Raw genomic sequence first — 14,136 nt, forward strand, 5'->3', positions numbered from 1 at the left:
GCAGAAGTGCACTTGTTATGAGAGCTATTACAGGGCACTTTACGTTATACTTGCCCACTTCTTCAGTATGCAGTGAAAGTAGGGGAAGCACCACAGAGCATAAGTTCATTAATGAGGTCACGACAAATGTACTGTCGGTTGTTTGATATCCTAGTGGAAAGAGCAACAAGGGAACACATGAACGGAACATGGCATTAGCATGTGGCCCTTAGCTTGCTAGTGGCTGTAGCTGCTATGAGGGTAGTCTCTAATGTTCTATGATCATGTTGTCCAGCTGTTTTGGCTTTGAGAAATGTGCCAAGCATTTATTAAAAAAATGGCTGAGGCTTAGCTAAGGTTAAGCCTAGTCAGATGCGAAGCATATTGATGGCTAGGCTTGGTAATACATGGCTTTTCTTGGTTGACGTTCATCCCGCTCTTCATCGGTCTCTGTGGCACGCTAAGCTTTCGCTTCTCGCTCAAATCAGCCCTGCTTCTAGGCGGCATCCCAACACCTGGCCGCCTCGTAAGTGCCCGGAGAGCGAGGCAAGCTCAGCTTTATACCGCTGCTGTAGCGTCACGTGGTCAGCTGCAGCGCCTCTGATGTGGAGCCTCCACCGCCGCGGCCGACCGCGCGAGCCGGCAGCCCATATCTCCTCTGCTGTGACGTCATGTTGTCACGTGGTGTCACGTGGTCACGCTAAAGGTTAATGGTAGCTCCACTGCCGCGCTCGACGGGCTGTAGTGTAGCTTTAGTAATATGCTTCGCATAAAAACTATTTCTTACGTTTGAACGCCCTTTGATGATTTTATTGGGGCAGCCTCAGATGTAGTACTTTCTTGCCGGTTCTTTTCTAATGCTGTGTTTTCTTGCTTCTTCTCTTTTCGTCGTACAGGCCGTGAGTGGGATTATTGAGAAAGACGACAGGGGTGAGTGGCTTGCAGCTCCAGCCTGCTGCCATGAACTTTCAGCCTGGTATAGCACGACTTGCTAGCTCTGTGGTGCATTGTGGGCTGTTCTAGGTGCTGCTCCCACCTCCCACACTGTAGCACAGGGGTTCTCAGTTTTTTCAAAAACCCTCAGAGAATAACCTCTGTGGCATTCAAAAGGTGCTAAGGAACCCTGTGTTGACTCGGCTTCCATTCCGTTCTTTCTGACATGCGTGCAGATAGGAGCAGAGCAGTGTGTGACATCTAAAAAAAAAAACGGTCAAATGTGATTTTGATGACTGGCTGTGTAGTGTGACAGCCTCCTGTAAGCATTTAGAGCATGTCTAGGCCCCAAAATAAAGGGGTTAACTGAGTTTGATGCATCCTTAGATTTACCGACCGTATTTTCCAGTGTAGAAGCCGCATTCTTTTTTTTTTGCAATTTTTGTTTGGTGCATCTTATGCAGTTTTGCGACTTATAGTTGTCACAAATTACACATCACTGTGCATCATCTTTTTCCTTACCCAGAAACTACATTTGGAAAATAAAATTGATGCGTAAAAGAGGAAAAGATGTAGTTATTTCTAAAATGTTATTATATGGGTAGAACCATGTAATCTCGCTAGCCACTGCTGCAGCGGCCGTCACAGGCAGTCCAGTCATGTTCCCGCAAGTTTTGATTTCAGCGTCAGTTCTGTTTGGCATGATGCTCGCCATGCATTTTGTTTGCTTGACATGGTGCCGCCTGTGAGTGGGAGCTAAAATGCAAAGTTCAAAGTTGCAAAGCATCGAAGATGCGCTGCAGAGCAGCAGCCAGGCTTCAGGAAGACAGTTCTACATGGAAACAAAAAAATAATCCAGAGCTGGCGCAAGATCACAGCTGCCCTCTGGTCGATTGAGCCAAAGAGGCAGAGCTTAACGATCACAGCTTAATGGCCTCAGCTTAATGATCATCTGTGCAAGGCACATGCTGCAAGTGTGTGTTTTTGTCGTGCTCTCTTGCAAAAGGATCTCAGTGCGTTTTTATAGCACTTACCGAATGAACACTTGCGCCTTGTACGGCAATGCAACTTGAGTGCGATATTGTTCGGAAGAACTGCAGCGTGGGTGCAACTTGTACACTGGAATGCTCGGGGAACTCGAAAAGCACACCATTCAACCCAAGGGTTCCTTGGAACCTACTTTTGACAGCCACTGGCTGAGGGAGCAGTTAATCGCCTCAGTTAGTTGCTTGCGCCTGAGTTGTTAGTGCATCATATTGCACACTGCATCTGAACACTGCATCTGGAGGTAGGGTGGGGGGTATTCATTGAGGCGTACACATGGTGGCAATGCATGAAGAGGTGTATAAAGTTGTGCTGCAACATTGAGGTCTGCCACACAGCCAGCAGTCACTTTCTTTTAAAGGGACACTGAGGAAAAATTGAAGTTGGCTTGTATCGACAGAATACCAGCTCCTGATTACAAAAACGCCACTTATACTGACAACAAAGATCTTGTAACGCAGAAAAGAGCAAGAACCAAAATACAGGTATCGCCGCCACAGGCCAAACTCGCAAGTACAAGCGTCATGACGTCATAGGACAAAACAAGTGTTGCTAGAACCAATGGTTCTAGTAACACTGGGACACGAGGAGCCACGAATCACTGAGGCGCAGCCAATGCATGCGTAAATCTCCTTGACGTCACCAGATGGCGCCATGTACCCGGCAGCTACACGCGCGCCTGCAGCATCGGAACCAATCAGCGCCTGACCACCGGCTATAGGCGGGCTCCCGATATTCCGCTAACGGTAACAAGGTACATGGTATGCTAAAGGTGTCTATTTGCAAGAACTTCATTGACGACTTCGAGAACAGGATCCATTGTAACGCTGGCAAAACGCCGGTGCAAACGTAAGCGAAGCGACGGTAGCGACGGCCGCAATAGATGATAGATGCCTTCAACGTGCAGCCGGCGGTAGCTTTCATTTCGGCTGCTGATAGGCCGCTGTGCTGGCTGTCAGAAATCACGGAGTCCGCATTACGTCATGTGCACGTCATGTTTCACGTCACTTAGTCCTGTGTCGTCATAGGAGAATCCCATGTGTGAATCAGAGCGGCGGGAAAAACTTTTTCAACTTCGAATCCAAATTTCTTAGAAATCAATGCATCTTTCGCTGCCGGCCAAGTGGCAACAAAGCCATGACATGCCGAACTATCGGATTTTGCTATAAAAAAAATATTAATAGTGCTCTCCTCACTGTCCCTTTAACATGTTGGCATGAAAAGTGCGAAGAGAGAAAAAAAAGCAATTTACCTAGCAGTAGTCTTATACGACAGGTAAACCCAGTGTTTCGAATGTGACTAGGTACACATGTGAGTGCTTCTGCCTCAATTTTGGTGCAAATATATGTCACCCTTGGGAAAAAAAATTGTGCATGCAATGTTTCGATGTATTCACACACATCCAGGCTGTTTCAAAGGTGCATAACATGTGGGAAATTGACTTCGATATGACCGGGCTGTTAGTGGAAATAAACATTTGAGTATATGTGCATACAACTGCTTTGCCCACTAACAACATGTTGGCATTGTCAGCATTTTTATCAATTTGATGCCTGCAGTGCATGCTGACACCTCAAGTGTACTGTGGTTGTTAATTGTCCCAAGGGTTGTTGAGAGGTAGCGCACTCGGCTCGTAATGTAGTTGTTAATCATTGACAGCTGCTCCGTTTTTATACACAAATGCTATCTGCAGGTAGTAGAGGCAGCTCACTTCCTATTCTCAAGTCAGTGACCTCGGGTTGAAAACCCTTGATTGTGATTCAGAGACTATTGTACATTGATGAGTGAATGAAGTTGGGCGAGTTGGTACTTATTCATTATTCACAACAGTGCAAAACATGTAAAAAAGGTTTGGTTTGGTTTGGTTTATGGGGTTTAACGTCCCAAAGCGACTGAGGCTATGAGAGACGCCGTAGTGGAGGGCTCCGGAAATTTCGACCACCTGGGGTTCTTTAACGTGCACTGACATCGCACAGTACACGGGCCTCTAGAATTTCTCCTCCAAAGAAATTCCAGCCGCCGCGGCCGGGAACATGTAAAAAGGGGGGAGTATCGACAACACAAGCGCTTGTGTTGTCGATTGTCCCCCTTTTGTCCGTGTTTCGTGCGCTGTTGTGAATAATAATTATACAATTAACAGAATTTGTTACGGAACCTGCTTCTGTGTACAAGCACTTAGTGAAGCACCATTTGTGCCAATCCATTGCAGCTTGTGGTCCCCCAGTGATAATCTGACTCCATAGAGAAATGCTTGAAGGATATTCCTAGTTAAGGGATTGGGCATTTGCTAACTGTCCTTCATTGATGTACTACTTTTTTTTTTTCTGGCGTACTTAGCTTCCCTTCAGTAGTATTTGTATAAGCTGTCCTTATTCGCTGACAGAGGCACACAATCGACTTTTTCCTAGGAATGATCTTCATTGTCAACGATACTGCAAGATTCTGAGCTGTGACTCACTAATTTTGAAAGCATCGCCGCGATTTGCCGTCATGCTGAAGTTTACAGCCGACTTTGGCTATTCTCTGTGCCCAGAACACAACACTGAGAAAGGTTTGCGTTGGAAGACCCCCTCGAAACATGGCATACATGCCCAGAATTAAGGAGCTTGGAGCCTGAATGGTCAATTCATGGATACCATCCAGCCCATGACCATAATGACTGGTCAGATGTTTAGGGGAATCCCCCAAGGTGGAGTAGATTTGTAATAAGGGAGTAATTACTCATTGGCATCCACCCGAGCGCAGCCATACGGCTACAAAGGAAAGCTATACAGCTTCCACAGAAACTTCGTAGTTAAAGAAAAATTCGTCCTGGTACGGGGTTCGAACCCTGGACCACCGCTTCACCGGAACAGTCGCTCTGCCAGCCGTAGCCATATGACTGCGCTTGGGTGGGCGTCAGTGAGTAATTACTCCCTTATTACCACAATGACTGTTCTCCAGTGTCAGGTGTGGGACCCGGGTAACAATTGGCTAAGATGCCATGCTGTGAAACATGCCTGACGTGTGGCCTTATATGTGGTGATATAAAGGTATCTTTGTACTTCTTCACCAGTGGGTTCATGGTCCACGTTCTTTTTTCACCCTCTTTGTGAAGTACTTCTGGTGGCTCATTGTCTTTTCTTCTCTTTCATCCAGATCGCAACAACAGTGAGTCCGAGTCGCAGAACCCGCAGAGTGGTAGCGAGGAGAATGGGCCCGTGTCCCTGCTGTCGTCTCAGGGGGGCTCGACGGTGGCCGCGGGGGGCGGTGGTTCAAGCAGCAGCACATCCAGCAGCAGTTCTACGGGGGGCGCAGTCAATGGCGGGCCACAGTCTCCCAACCCAGGTATACTATGCCCCCTTCCGCATGCTCAGCACATTTTCCACATGTCGGGTTAGCAGAATGCCTGGCTGGAGCATGCTGTTTGGCCCTACTCCTTCTAATGTGTTCGTCTTACTCATTAGCATCTACTTTGTGCGGCCTGCTGAATATGAATGCAACTTCAGTCTGTACCCTACATCCTGATTTGTTTGACTGGAGCGACAAGACAGCTTCGAAAAATAAAATTTTAAAAATCAGCAGCAAGGCATCTTCCTACCAAACTGTGCACAGCTTGGCTGGCTAGCTACGTACCGTAAAAACCCGCATATAATACGAGCCCGAATGTAATACGAGGTGAAGTTTTAGAGACGTGAAATGGGAAAAAAAAGTTTCACCCACGTATAACACGCGTGACACAAGCTCATGAAAGACATTTATTCAAATTGCGTCCCGCGCTTCACTCCAATCACTTTCTTCTTCAGCAGCACTTTCTTCGGACATTTCTTTGTCCGACAAATCATCCCAAATGTACTCATCTTCCGTGCCATCGAGGCGTTCGAGATGCCGCACTTCTTAAGGGGTGACACTGGTCTTGAAAAAAAAATTTTTATTAATGAAGTCACAGTTACGAAATCTTCAGGGCACATGTATTTTTGCGTGCTGATTCTAAATATATATCATTTAATTTCGTGTAAAACAATTCCTTGAGCACTTATGCACTTTTTATGCTAGTATTTTGCGGAGAGTTTTAAAGAAAATTTGCTGCGGGAAACTCGCTGAAATGTATGCCATTGGGTTCTCTTGACACCAAGGAATACAATAAAGGTGAAATTGTCTTCCTGCCTATCATAGAACATAAGTTATAGAGTTTTGAAATTGTCACTTCAGAAATCAGAAGGAAAGTGTGTATTCCTGTGTGTGAAGTGGCAGCTTCAGTACCCTGTAACTCAAGTTCTATGATAGCCAGGATGATAATTTTACCCTTATTGTATTCCTTGGTATCAAGAGAACCCAATCGTATACATTTCAGCGAGTTTCCTGCAGCTAATTTTCTTCAAAACTCTCCGCAAAATACTTGCATAAAAAGTACATAAGTGCTCAAGGAATTGTTTTACATGAAATTAAATGACATATCTATAATCAGCGCACAAAAATACATGTGCCCTGAAAATTTCATAACTATGACTAAATTAATAAAATTTTCTTTTCAAGACCAGTGTCTCCCCTTAAGCCCGCTTCAGCCGCCCGGTTGGCGTCACTGCAGGCTCACCTGAGCGCATCCACTCTGCGTAGCACCGCTTGACTGCGTCCTTGAACGGTTTGTTTACACAAACATCAAGGGGCCGCGAAAGCTTCGTCGCGTTCCTATGCACGCCAAAAAGGCCTTCTTTCTGTCGTCACCATCCACGAATCCTTCCTTCGACGACACCAAACTGCCTCCCGGCCGCACTGTTGCCGATGTTGTCCGCAGCTAAAATCACTTTTCGCTTGAAAGCAGCCGAGTGCTGTTTTTAAGACTCTGACATCGTGCTCCCCAAAGCAATATCCACCTCACGAAGCGTGCCTTACATGCGAGCACGTGTGTTGTCAACAGGCACACAGCACACAGCGACCCCCTGGCGCACCCAACGAATCAGCAAAGAAACGACGCTGTGGCATCGTTTGTAGAGATTAACGAAGCCAAGCTGTAGCCACGTGCCAATAGCAAAGCCAGGCCGTAGCCACGCAGCAATAATGAAACCAAAACTTTGAGCAACTCCAAAAAATTTTGTTCAGATCCGCAAATAGTATGAGGTGGAAATTTAGGACGCTAATTATGGGAAAAAAACCTCGTATTATATGCGGGTTTTTATGGTACTCATTAGTATCTGCTTTGTGCGGCCTGCTGAATATGAATTCAACTTCAGTCGGTTCCCTACATCCTGATTTGTTTGACTGGAGCGACAGGACAGCTTTGAAAAACAAAAACAAAAAAAATCAGCAGCAAGGCATCATCGTACCAAACTGTGCACGGCTTGGCTGGCTAGCTATATAAGCAGCAGATAGCCGCTGTTACCACGAGCTAGCAGCGAAGCACCGAAATTAGAACTGTGTGGGCGCACTTTCTCTCAGCCTATCGATGGAAACCTGCTGACCATCAACGCATCTGTCTTTGTACGCACATCAGAGGGGCACGGGAGACAAGGAGACAATTTAATATGCAGTTCAGGCCTGTGGGCGAATATCTGGGTGGTCGCCTGTCGAGCATGCCATACCTCAACACAATGTTGCTTCGAGGGCCCATCAGAATTAACTGATTTGACGGCAGACTGAACTCTCTGAATTGACAGGGTTTGACTGTAGTGCAGTTAATGGAATCTCAACACGTTTGTCTTAAAGGGAGCCGCAGCATAGTGAACGTTTCAGATGCCATTAAGGTGCCGATCTGGTTCAGTGTAATCGAGAACACCCCCCTGCTAAAGGGAATGAAATGAAAGGTGTCTCTGTCCAGGGCCTTTGTAGAAAGGCAGAAGTGTGTGGTGTAGCTTTAATCCCCTTCAGAGCTTCTGCCCAGAATCTTGTTTAGAGCAATCTTCCTTGAAGCAGTGTTTGAGGGTGGTAGCATTTTTTTGTGAGGGATATCTGGTGAAGCATTTCTGTTGATCAGATGCAGTCTGTATTAAGGGAGTAATTACTCATTGGCATCCACCCAAGCGCAGCCGTACGGCTACAAAGGAAAGCTATACAGCTTGCTCAGAAACTTCGTAGATAAAGAAAAATTCGTCTTGGTCCGGTGTTCGAACCCAGGACCACCGCTTCACTGGAGCAGTCGCTCTACCAACTGAGCTAGCCAGGACGGCAAGCTTATGGTAGGGCGAGAGCGAATTGATCAGTACCGTATTTACCCGAATGTAATGCGACCTCAATTGTAATGCGAGGGTCGACTTTGCGAGGGCAAAACCGGGGAAAAAAAGAACACGATTGTAACGCGAGGGTCGACTTTGCGAACGCGCAAGATCAAAAAATGCGAAAACACGAATTTAACACGAGGAACCGAAATTATAGAACACGAATGTAAAGCAGGAAACTATAGGAAAAGTCGAGAGCAGCTTTATTGAAGTACAGTGCCTGCAAATTATGCCCTATCTTCATCCTCGCCACTGATGTCGCCGTCGCTGTCGTCATCAGAGCTGGACTCCTCTTTGAGACTAGTTGTTTCCCACAACAGATCGTCCTCACTTCCGTCAAGGGTGTTTGAAATGGAACATTTCTTAAATGCGCGGCGGACGGTTTCATGAGGCAGCCCGTACCAAGCAGCTGAAACCCACTGGGCAACAGTAGATGCACTCAGGTGTTTCAGTCTCCCTGCAGGTGTTGATGTCGATCCACATTCAATCCAGTCCCAATACAGCTGCCACAAGCGATCCTTGAACGGCTTGTTCAAGAAAACTTCCAAGGGCTGAAGAATGGATGTCATTCCATCCGGTATAACAACCAAATGCGTTCGGTCACGCTGCAGCTTTTCTTTCACGCCGGGTGTAAGGTGACCTCGAAAAGAATCCAGCACCAATATTGATTCTGGATGCAGCAGTGCACCTGGCCTTCGGTCCCAAACGCTGGAAATCCAATCTATGACGAGTCCCGAGTCCATCCAGCCTTTTTCGTGGCAGCGTACGACAACGTTGTTCGGAAATTTTTCTTTTTTTCGTAAAACAATCCTGCTGGCTGCTTGGTTCAGTTACGTACAGTTACGTACACCGGAGAGTGACTGCTCCGGTGTAGCGGTGGTCCCGGGTTCGAACCCCGGACCAGGACGAATTTTTCTTTAACTACGAAGTTTCTGAGAAAGCTGTATAGCTTTCCCTTGTAGCCGTTTGGATGCGCTCGGGCGGACGCCAATGAGTAATTACTCCCTTTTTACAAATCTACTCCACCTTGGGGGATTCCCCTAAACATTTGACCAGATGAAGTCTGTGTGGAACAGCTTGCCAGCAAGAGGCGCTCTGCAACGACAGGCTGCTCTCATAATCAATCGCTATCAGGAGCTGCACATTCTGAAGACTGCGGAAAGAAAGGGCGGTCTTTATGCTTGCTGGGCTGTTGAAGGGAGGGCAGCTTTAGTGTTTTGTTTATTGTGGATGCTGCTCTCGATGTGGATGCGTGACAGTGTGTGCGCGTGTCTCGCACAGGTGGTGTCCGGTCACACAAGGGCTCCCTGCCCGCATCGGCCCTGGGCTCACAGCAGCATCACCACCACCACCAGAGGGGGGCGGCGACGCCCTCGTCTTCCGCCGGGGGTGTCAAAAAGTCTGCAAAGAAGTTCCGCAGGTGAGACGCATTAGAAATATAGACCCTCTGTGTTCGTTCTTTCCACCCTTCCTTCTGTGTGTCTTCTTTGGCCTGGGCCTGCTGCGCTGTATTCTCTGAATACTTTATAAACGCGTGTAAAGGCCGCACATTTTTTTTCCAGATTCGAGGGCCAATTTTCAGGGTGCGGCCCTTACATGCGATGTGCGAATTTTTTTTTTTTTAAACTAAAAACACGCCAATCAGGGAATTAGCGGCATTTATTCTATGTTCAGTCGTCACTCGCGGAGTATTTCGACTCTGAGCTGGTGCTGCGTTCAGCATCGGAAAGCCCGTTTTTTGCAGCTTATGTTCCTCAATGCATCCTTTTAGTTGCATCATCATCGTACGCACTTTTCGGCCACGTCGAATTTCCTACCTGCCGCACGCTTGCTGGCTTTGAGAAATAACTCCCAGCCGTGTAGCTGTTAAGGTGCTTGCCCATCGTGCTAGAACTGCAATGCTCGGCGTTAGCACGCAAAAGCGACAACCACCACAGCTACGGTGAACTTGCTAAAACGTCACAAAAGGCTGGAGCTGGCGATACTGATGCCGATGTGGATAGCGGGAGGTTGCGGCGGAAGAAAAAGTTGACGATGATGATGGCCGCGCCCTCGGGCGCCATCCATTGACGGCAGTTTGAAGCTCCTGTGCTATCTCCAGTTATCTCGGAGGCATGGCCTCCGAGATAACTGGCACGCTCGTTTTTCTCGAGAGTGCGTGTGGTGATCTCGGAGGCCATAGCGTGTGCGTGGCCTCCGCGATCAAGTGCACCATTGCTTGCAGCTGGAGCTGATCGTGGAGGCCACGGCGCGTGCATTTAGAAGGCTATTCCGGCCTGGGTCATGGAAAGTTCGGGTGCGGCCCTTGCATGGATTTATTTTCTTTTAAACATTTCCTTTGGGAAAACGGGGTGCGGCCCATACACGAGTGCGGCTCTTGCACGTGTTTATACGATACGCCCCGTCAAAAGTCTGCAGGCCGCAGCATTCACTTGTAGTGGAATGAATGTCCCTTGAATGCTCTGCTGCACGGAGCGTTCAACATACTCATCAAGCAGCAAGCTTCTCTACCATGAGAAGAAACCTTCTCCTAGCATTTCAAGGCCCTTTGGTCTTTAATGGTGCCCTGATGTCTCCATTATGCATCTCAGGCAAAAAGCCTTTTGCCTGGAGACTTTTGATAAAGACTGTACCTGTCTAGTTTGCGTCTTTCCTGCAGCTACAAAGGCTCAGAGTTGTGCTCCTTCTGTTGATGCACTGCATTATAGTAAAAACCAGGTTGAAGAAGACAGTGGATCGACCGATGCTGAAATGGGGGTAGGCTTTGCAATCTCAAAGACTGGGTCGATTTTTTCAAAGACTCAGGCAGGGAGAAAATTGCAGTCCGTGCCTGTGGAAGATGTCTCTACAAGTCTCTGGAGGCCGTGCTCAGATGATTCGCCATTTTTTTTGGGCAGTCTGGAACGTGGTAGAGACAACTGGCACTTATTTCATGATGTATTTTCATTCTGGGTGTCGTAGTCTGAGACTGCAGAACTTAAAAGCGAAGAGGAAGTCATCATCAGCTAAGTTGTTTCTTTTTTATAATTACCTGATACCAGCCAGACCATGATTCCACAAGAAGGTCTTCATGTCAAGTGTGTGGTCGTGCACATGCTCAAAGGTGTGACAAAAACGGTGGATGATAAGAGGAATCTTTTCAGCATAGAAAAACAACTTTGCTCAGGCCAATTTCAATGTTATTGCAGGACTTTGAGAATGAGTTAGAATGCCGTACCTGCTTGGTGTAACACTAAAGAAAAACCATAACATACGACTTAAGTATAGTCAATGGTTTGACGGTGTACCGCCCTGTTAGGAATCATGGCTGAAGAAGTTCACTGGTCACTGACCATGGTCAAAAACGAATAACGTTTCGGGAGTGTTATGGCTCCCTTGTACCCGACACTAAATGCAGTGAAAGATCATTAATTTGAACCGCGAGGGCACGCCATCTCATTTCGAATTAACCGAAGCTCGAACTAACAAAAGCAATGAAGAAAAACAGCACACTGCAACCAGGAAGTAGCACAGCATGGCATCAATTTATAATACTTGAAAAAAATACATCATTGTGGTCTGCTTTTTTTCTTTTTTTGAAAGCAACGGCAAGCACTTTTTCCTCTAAAGAGCAAATGTGGCGGAATGCCTCCTTTTCGCCGTATTCAAAACTGAAGAACAGGCGGGCGGCATTAACTGTGGCCATGACTTCGGCAGCGGAGAGCCGCATCCGTGCCTCGTCTTCCTTGTCGTCATCACTGGCAGTGACTGGCTCTACGTTTTTAAGTTGGGAAATGATGTCCTTGTGTGCAGATGCACCGCGGACAACTGCGCTCGCATCCACATTGACATAATCAACAAAGGAGACGTTTTTCAGAACGTCCGACATGGGAGCAGTCTTCAAGCACAGTTGGCTTGATTGCTTGCTCGACTTGCGTAGCGAAGCCACAGTGGCGATAGCAGATGGCTATTGTATCCGCTTTAGCTGCTCCCAAGCATGCACAGGCTGAGCACTGATGTTGTGTTGGCTGGAAGAAGGGCCAGCTCAGTGGCATTCGTTTCAACTTCAGTCTTGTGCACAGAGCAGTTATCGACAAGAGGAATGACTTTGCGGCCACAGCGTTCAAACTTCTGGTCTACCTTCATGAGCCACTGCTTAGACAACTCTCCAGCCATCCAGATCTTCCTGTTCGCCGTGCAGTCTTCTGGGAGGGACCTGATGTTTTTGAAACATCAAGGATTGCTCGACTTTTCTACCACGAACACCAGTACCTTTTCACTTCTTCTGGTCATGTTCGCCACAGCCATCACCGTTACGCGCTCTTTGCTTCTTTTACTCTCCGTACACTTGTCACCTTTGTACGTAATGGTTTTGGCGGGCAGCAACTTGAAAAATAAGCCCGTCTCATCCGCATTAAAGATGTCCTTGTGGAGAGTACTTCCATAGGTAGCCTTGCAGGACCTCGGAGTGCCAGCCTTCTCAGGTTTCTGAGTTTGCGGCCTTCATCTCTCCTGACGCCGCACGAAACATAAGGTTTTGTCTTTCACGGAAGCGGTGTAGCCACCCTTCTGATGCTGCGAAGCTATGACGCATCCTTTTCCTTTTGCTGGCACCTTCTGCCTCTTCTTCCATTGCCCTCTTATGAAAGTGGACAGCGTGCTGTTTTGTATGCCGTGCGTCTCGTCAGTTTCTTGTTTTGACAAGACTCTGGCATCCACTTCCTGTATGGTGTTGCATTTCTCTTTCAAGGTTTTGGCTCGGTATTTACCGCCATCCTGAAGTCGCAGGTCTGCATGGCGAACCAGACCGCTGAGGCTTAACTTTTCTCAGTCGCTGCTACAGTCCGCACAAGAAAGAGATGGGAAGCGCACTGAAAACCACAAAACTCGACACTGCCGAGACCAGACGAGACCATTGGGAGTTTGGGGCAAACACGACAATTAACGTTGGCGAAGGCTCCGGTTCTTTCAGTTCTCGAGTGCCAGCGGAGCTGTGACACTCTGCATTCGCTGTATTTTTGTGCTGGTCACGCCATCCGTCGGTTAACAATAGTAGCTATACGACAAGATTCTGAAACCTCCAAGATTTCCGACAAGAAACAAAACAAAAAACGGAAGCAGCAGGTCTCAGCAGTCATGTGGAACAGAGGGAAGTACAGCAGCCACCTCACCATCCCACCTTTTGGGAAATTCATCATCATCATCATCATCAGCCTGACTACACCCACTGCAGGGCAAAGGCCTCTCCCATGTCTCTCCAATTAACCCTGTCCTTTGTCAGTTGCCGCCACTGTATCCCCGCAAACTTCTTAATCTCATCCGCCCACCTAACTTTCTGCCGTCCCCTGCTACGTTTGCTTTCTCTTGGAATCCACTCCGTTACCCTTAAGGACCAGCGGTTATCTTGCCTTCGCATTACATGCCCTGCCCAAGCCTATTTCTTCCTCTTGATTTCAACTAAGATGTCATTAACCCGCGTTTGTTCCCTCACCCACTCCGCCCGCTTTCGATCTCTTAACGTTACACCTATCATTTTCCTTTCCATAGCTCGCTGCATTGTTCTTAACTTAAGCTGAACCCTCTTTGTTAGCCTCCACGTTTCTGCCCCATAGGTGAGTACCGGTAGGATACAGCTGTTGTATACTTTTCTCTTCAGGGATATTGGTAAGCTACCATTCATGATCTGAGAGAACCTGCCATATGCGCTCCACCCCATTCTTATTCTTCTAGTTATTTCCCTCTCATGATCCGGATCTGCGGTCACTACCTGCCCTAAGTAGACATATTCTCTTACTACTTCCAGCACCTCGCTACCAATGGCGAACTGCTGTTCCCTTGCTAGGCTGTTGAACATTACTTTGGTTTTCTGCATGTTAATTCTTAGCCCCACCCATTCTGCTCTGCCTATAGCCCGTTGTGTCGTAAGACGGTGCGGGCAGGGCACTTTTTTTCTTATTTATTTTTTAAGCCCACACTAATATCTGTCTAACTGATTGATCATGCTTTGCAG

At 47.4% G+C, this 14,136-nt stretch overlaps 1 protein-coding gene across 2 annotated transcripts in view; it reads left to right on the forward strand.

Annotated features, from left to right (window-relative positions):
- LOC149360746 (uncharacterized) overlaps positions 1-14,136 on the forward strand; it is a 35,868-nt gene that overhangs the window by 14,528 nt on the left and 7,204 nt on the right. For both annotated transcript variants that reach the window (XM_089572508.1, XM_089572510.1), the window contains exons 4-6: positions 876-909; positions 5,095-5,283; positions 9,429-9,567. In XM_089572508.1, coding sequence (XP_089428634.1) covers positions 876-909; positions 5,095-5,283; positions 9,429-9,567 — 362 coding nt within the window. The remainder of the gene's footprint in view (positions 1-875; positions 910-5,094; positions 5,284-9,428; positions 9,568-14,136) is intronic.

The sequence above is a fragment of the Amblyomma mixtum genome, chromosome 2 (genome assembly GCF_055824585.1).
Source record: "Amblyomma mixtum isolate Tamu chromosome 2, ASM5582458v1, whole genome shotgun sequence".
In the NCBI taxonomy this organism is placed as follows: Eukaryota; Metazoa; Arthropoda; class Arachnida; order Ixodida; family Ixodidae; genus Amblyomma; species Amblyomma mixtum.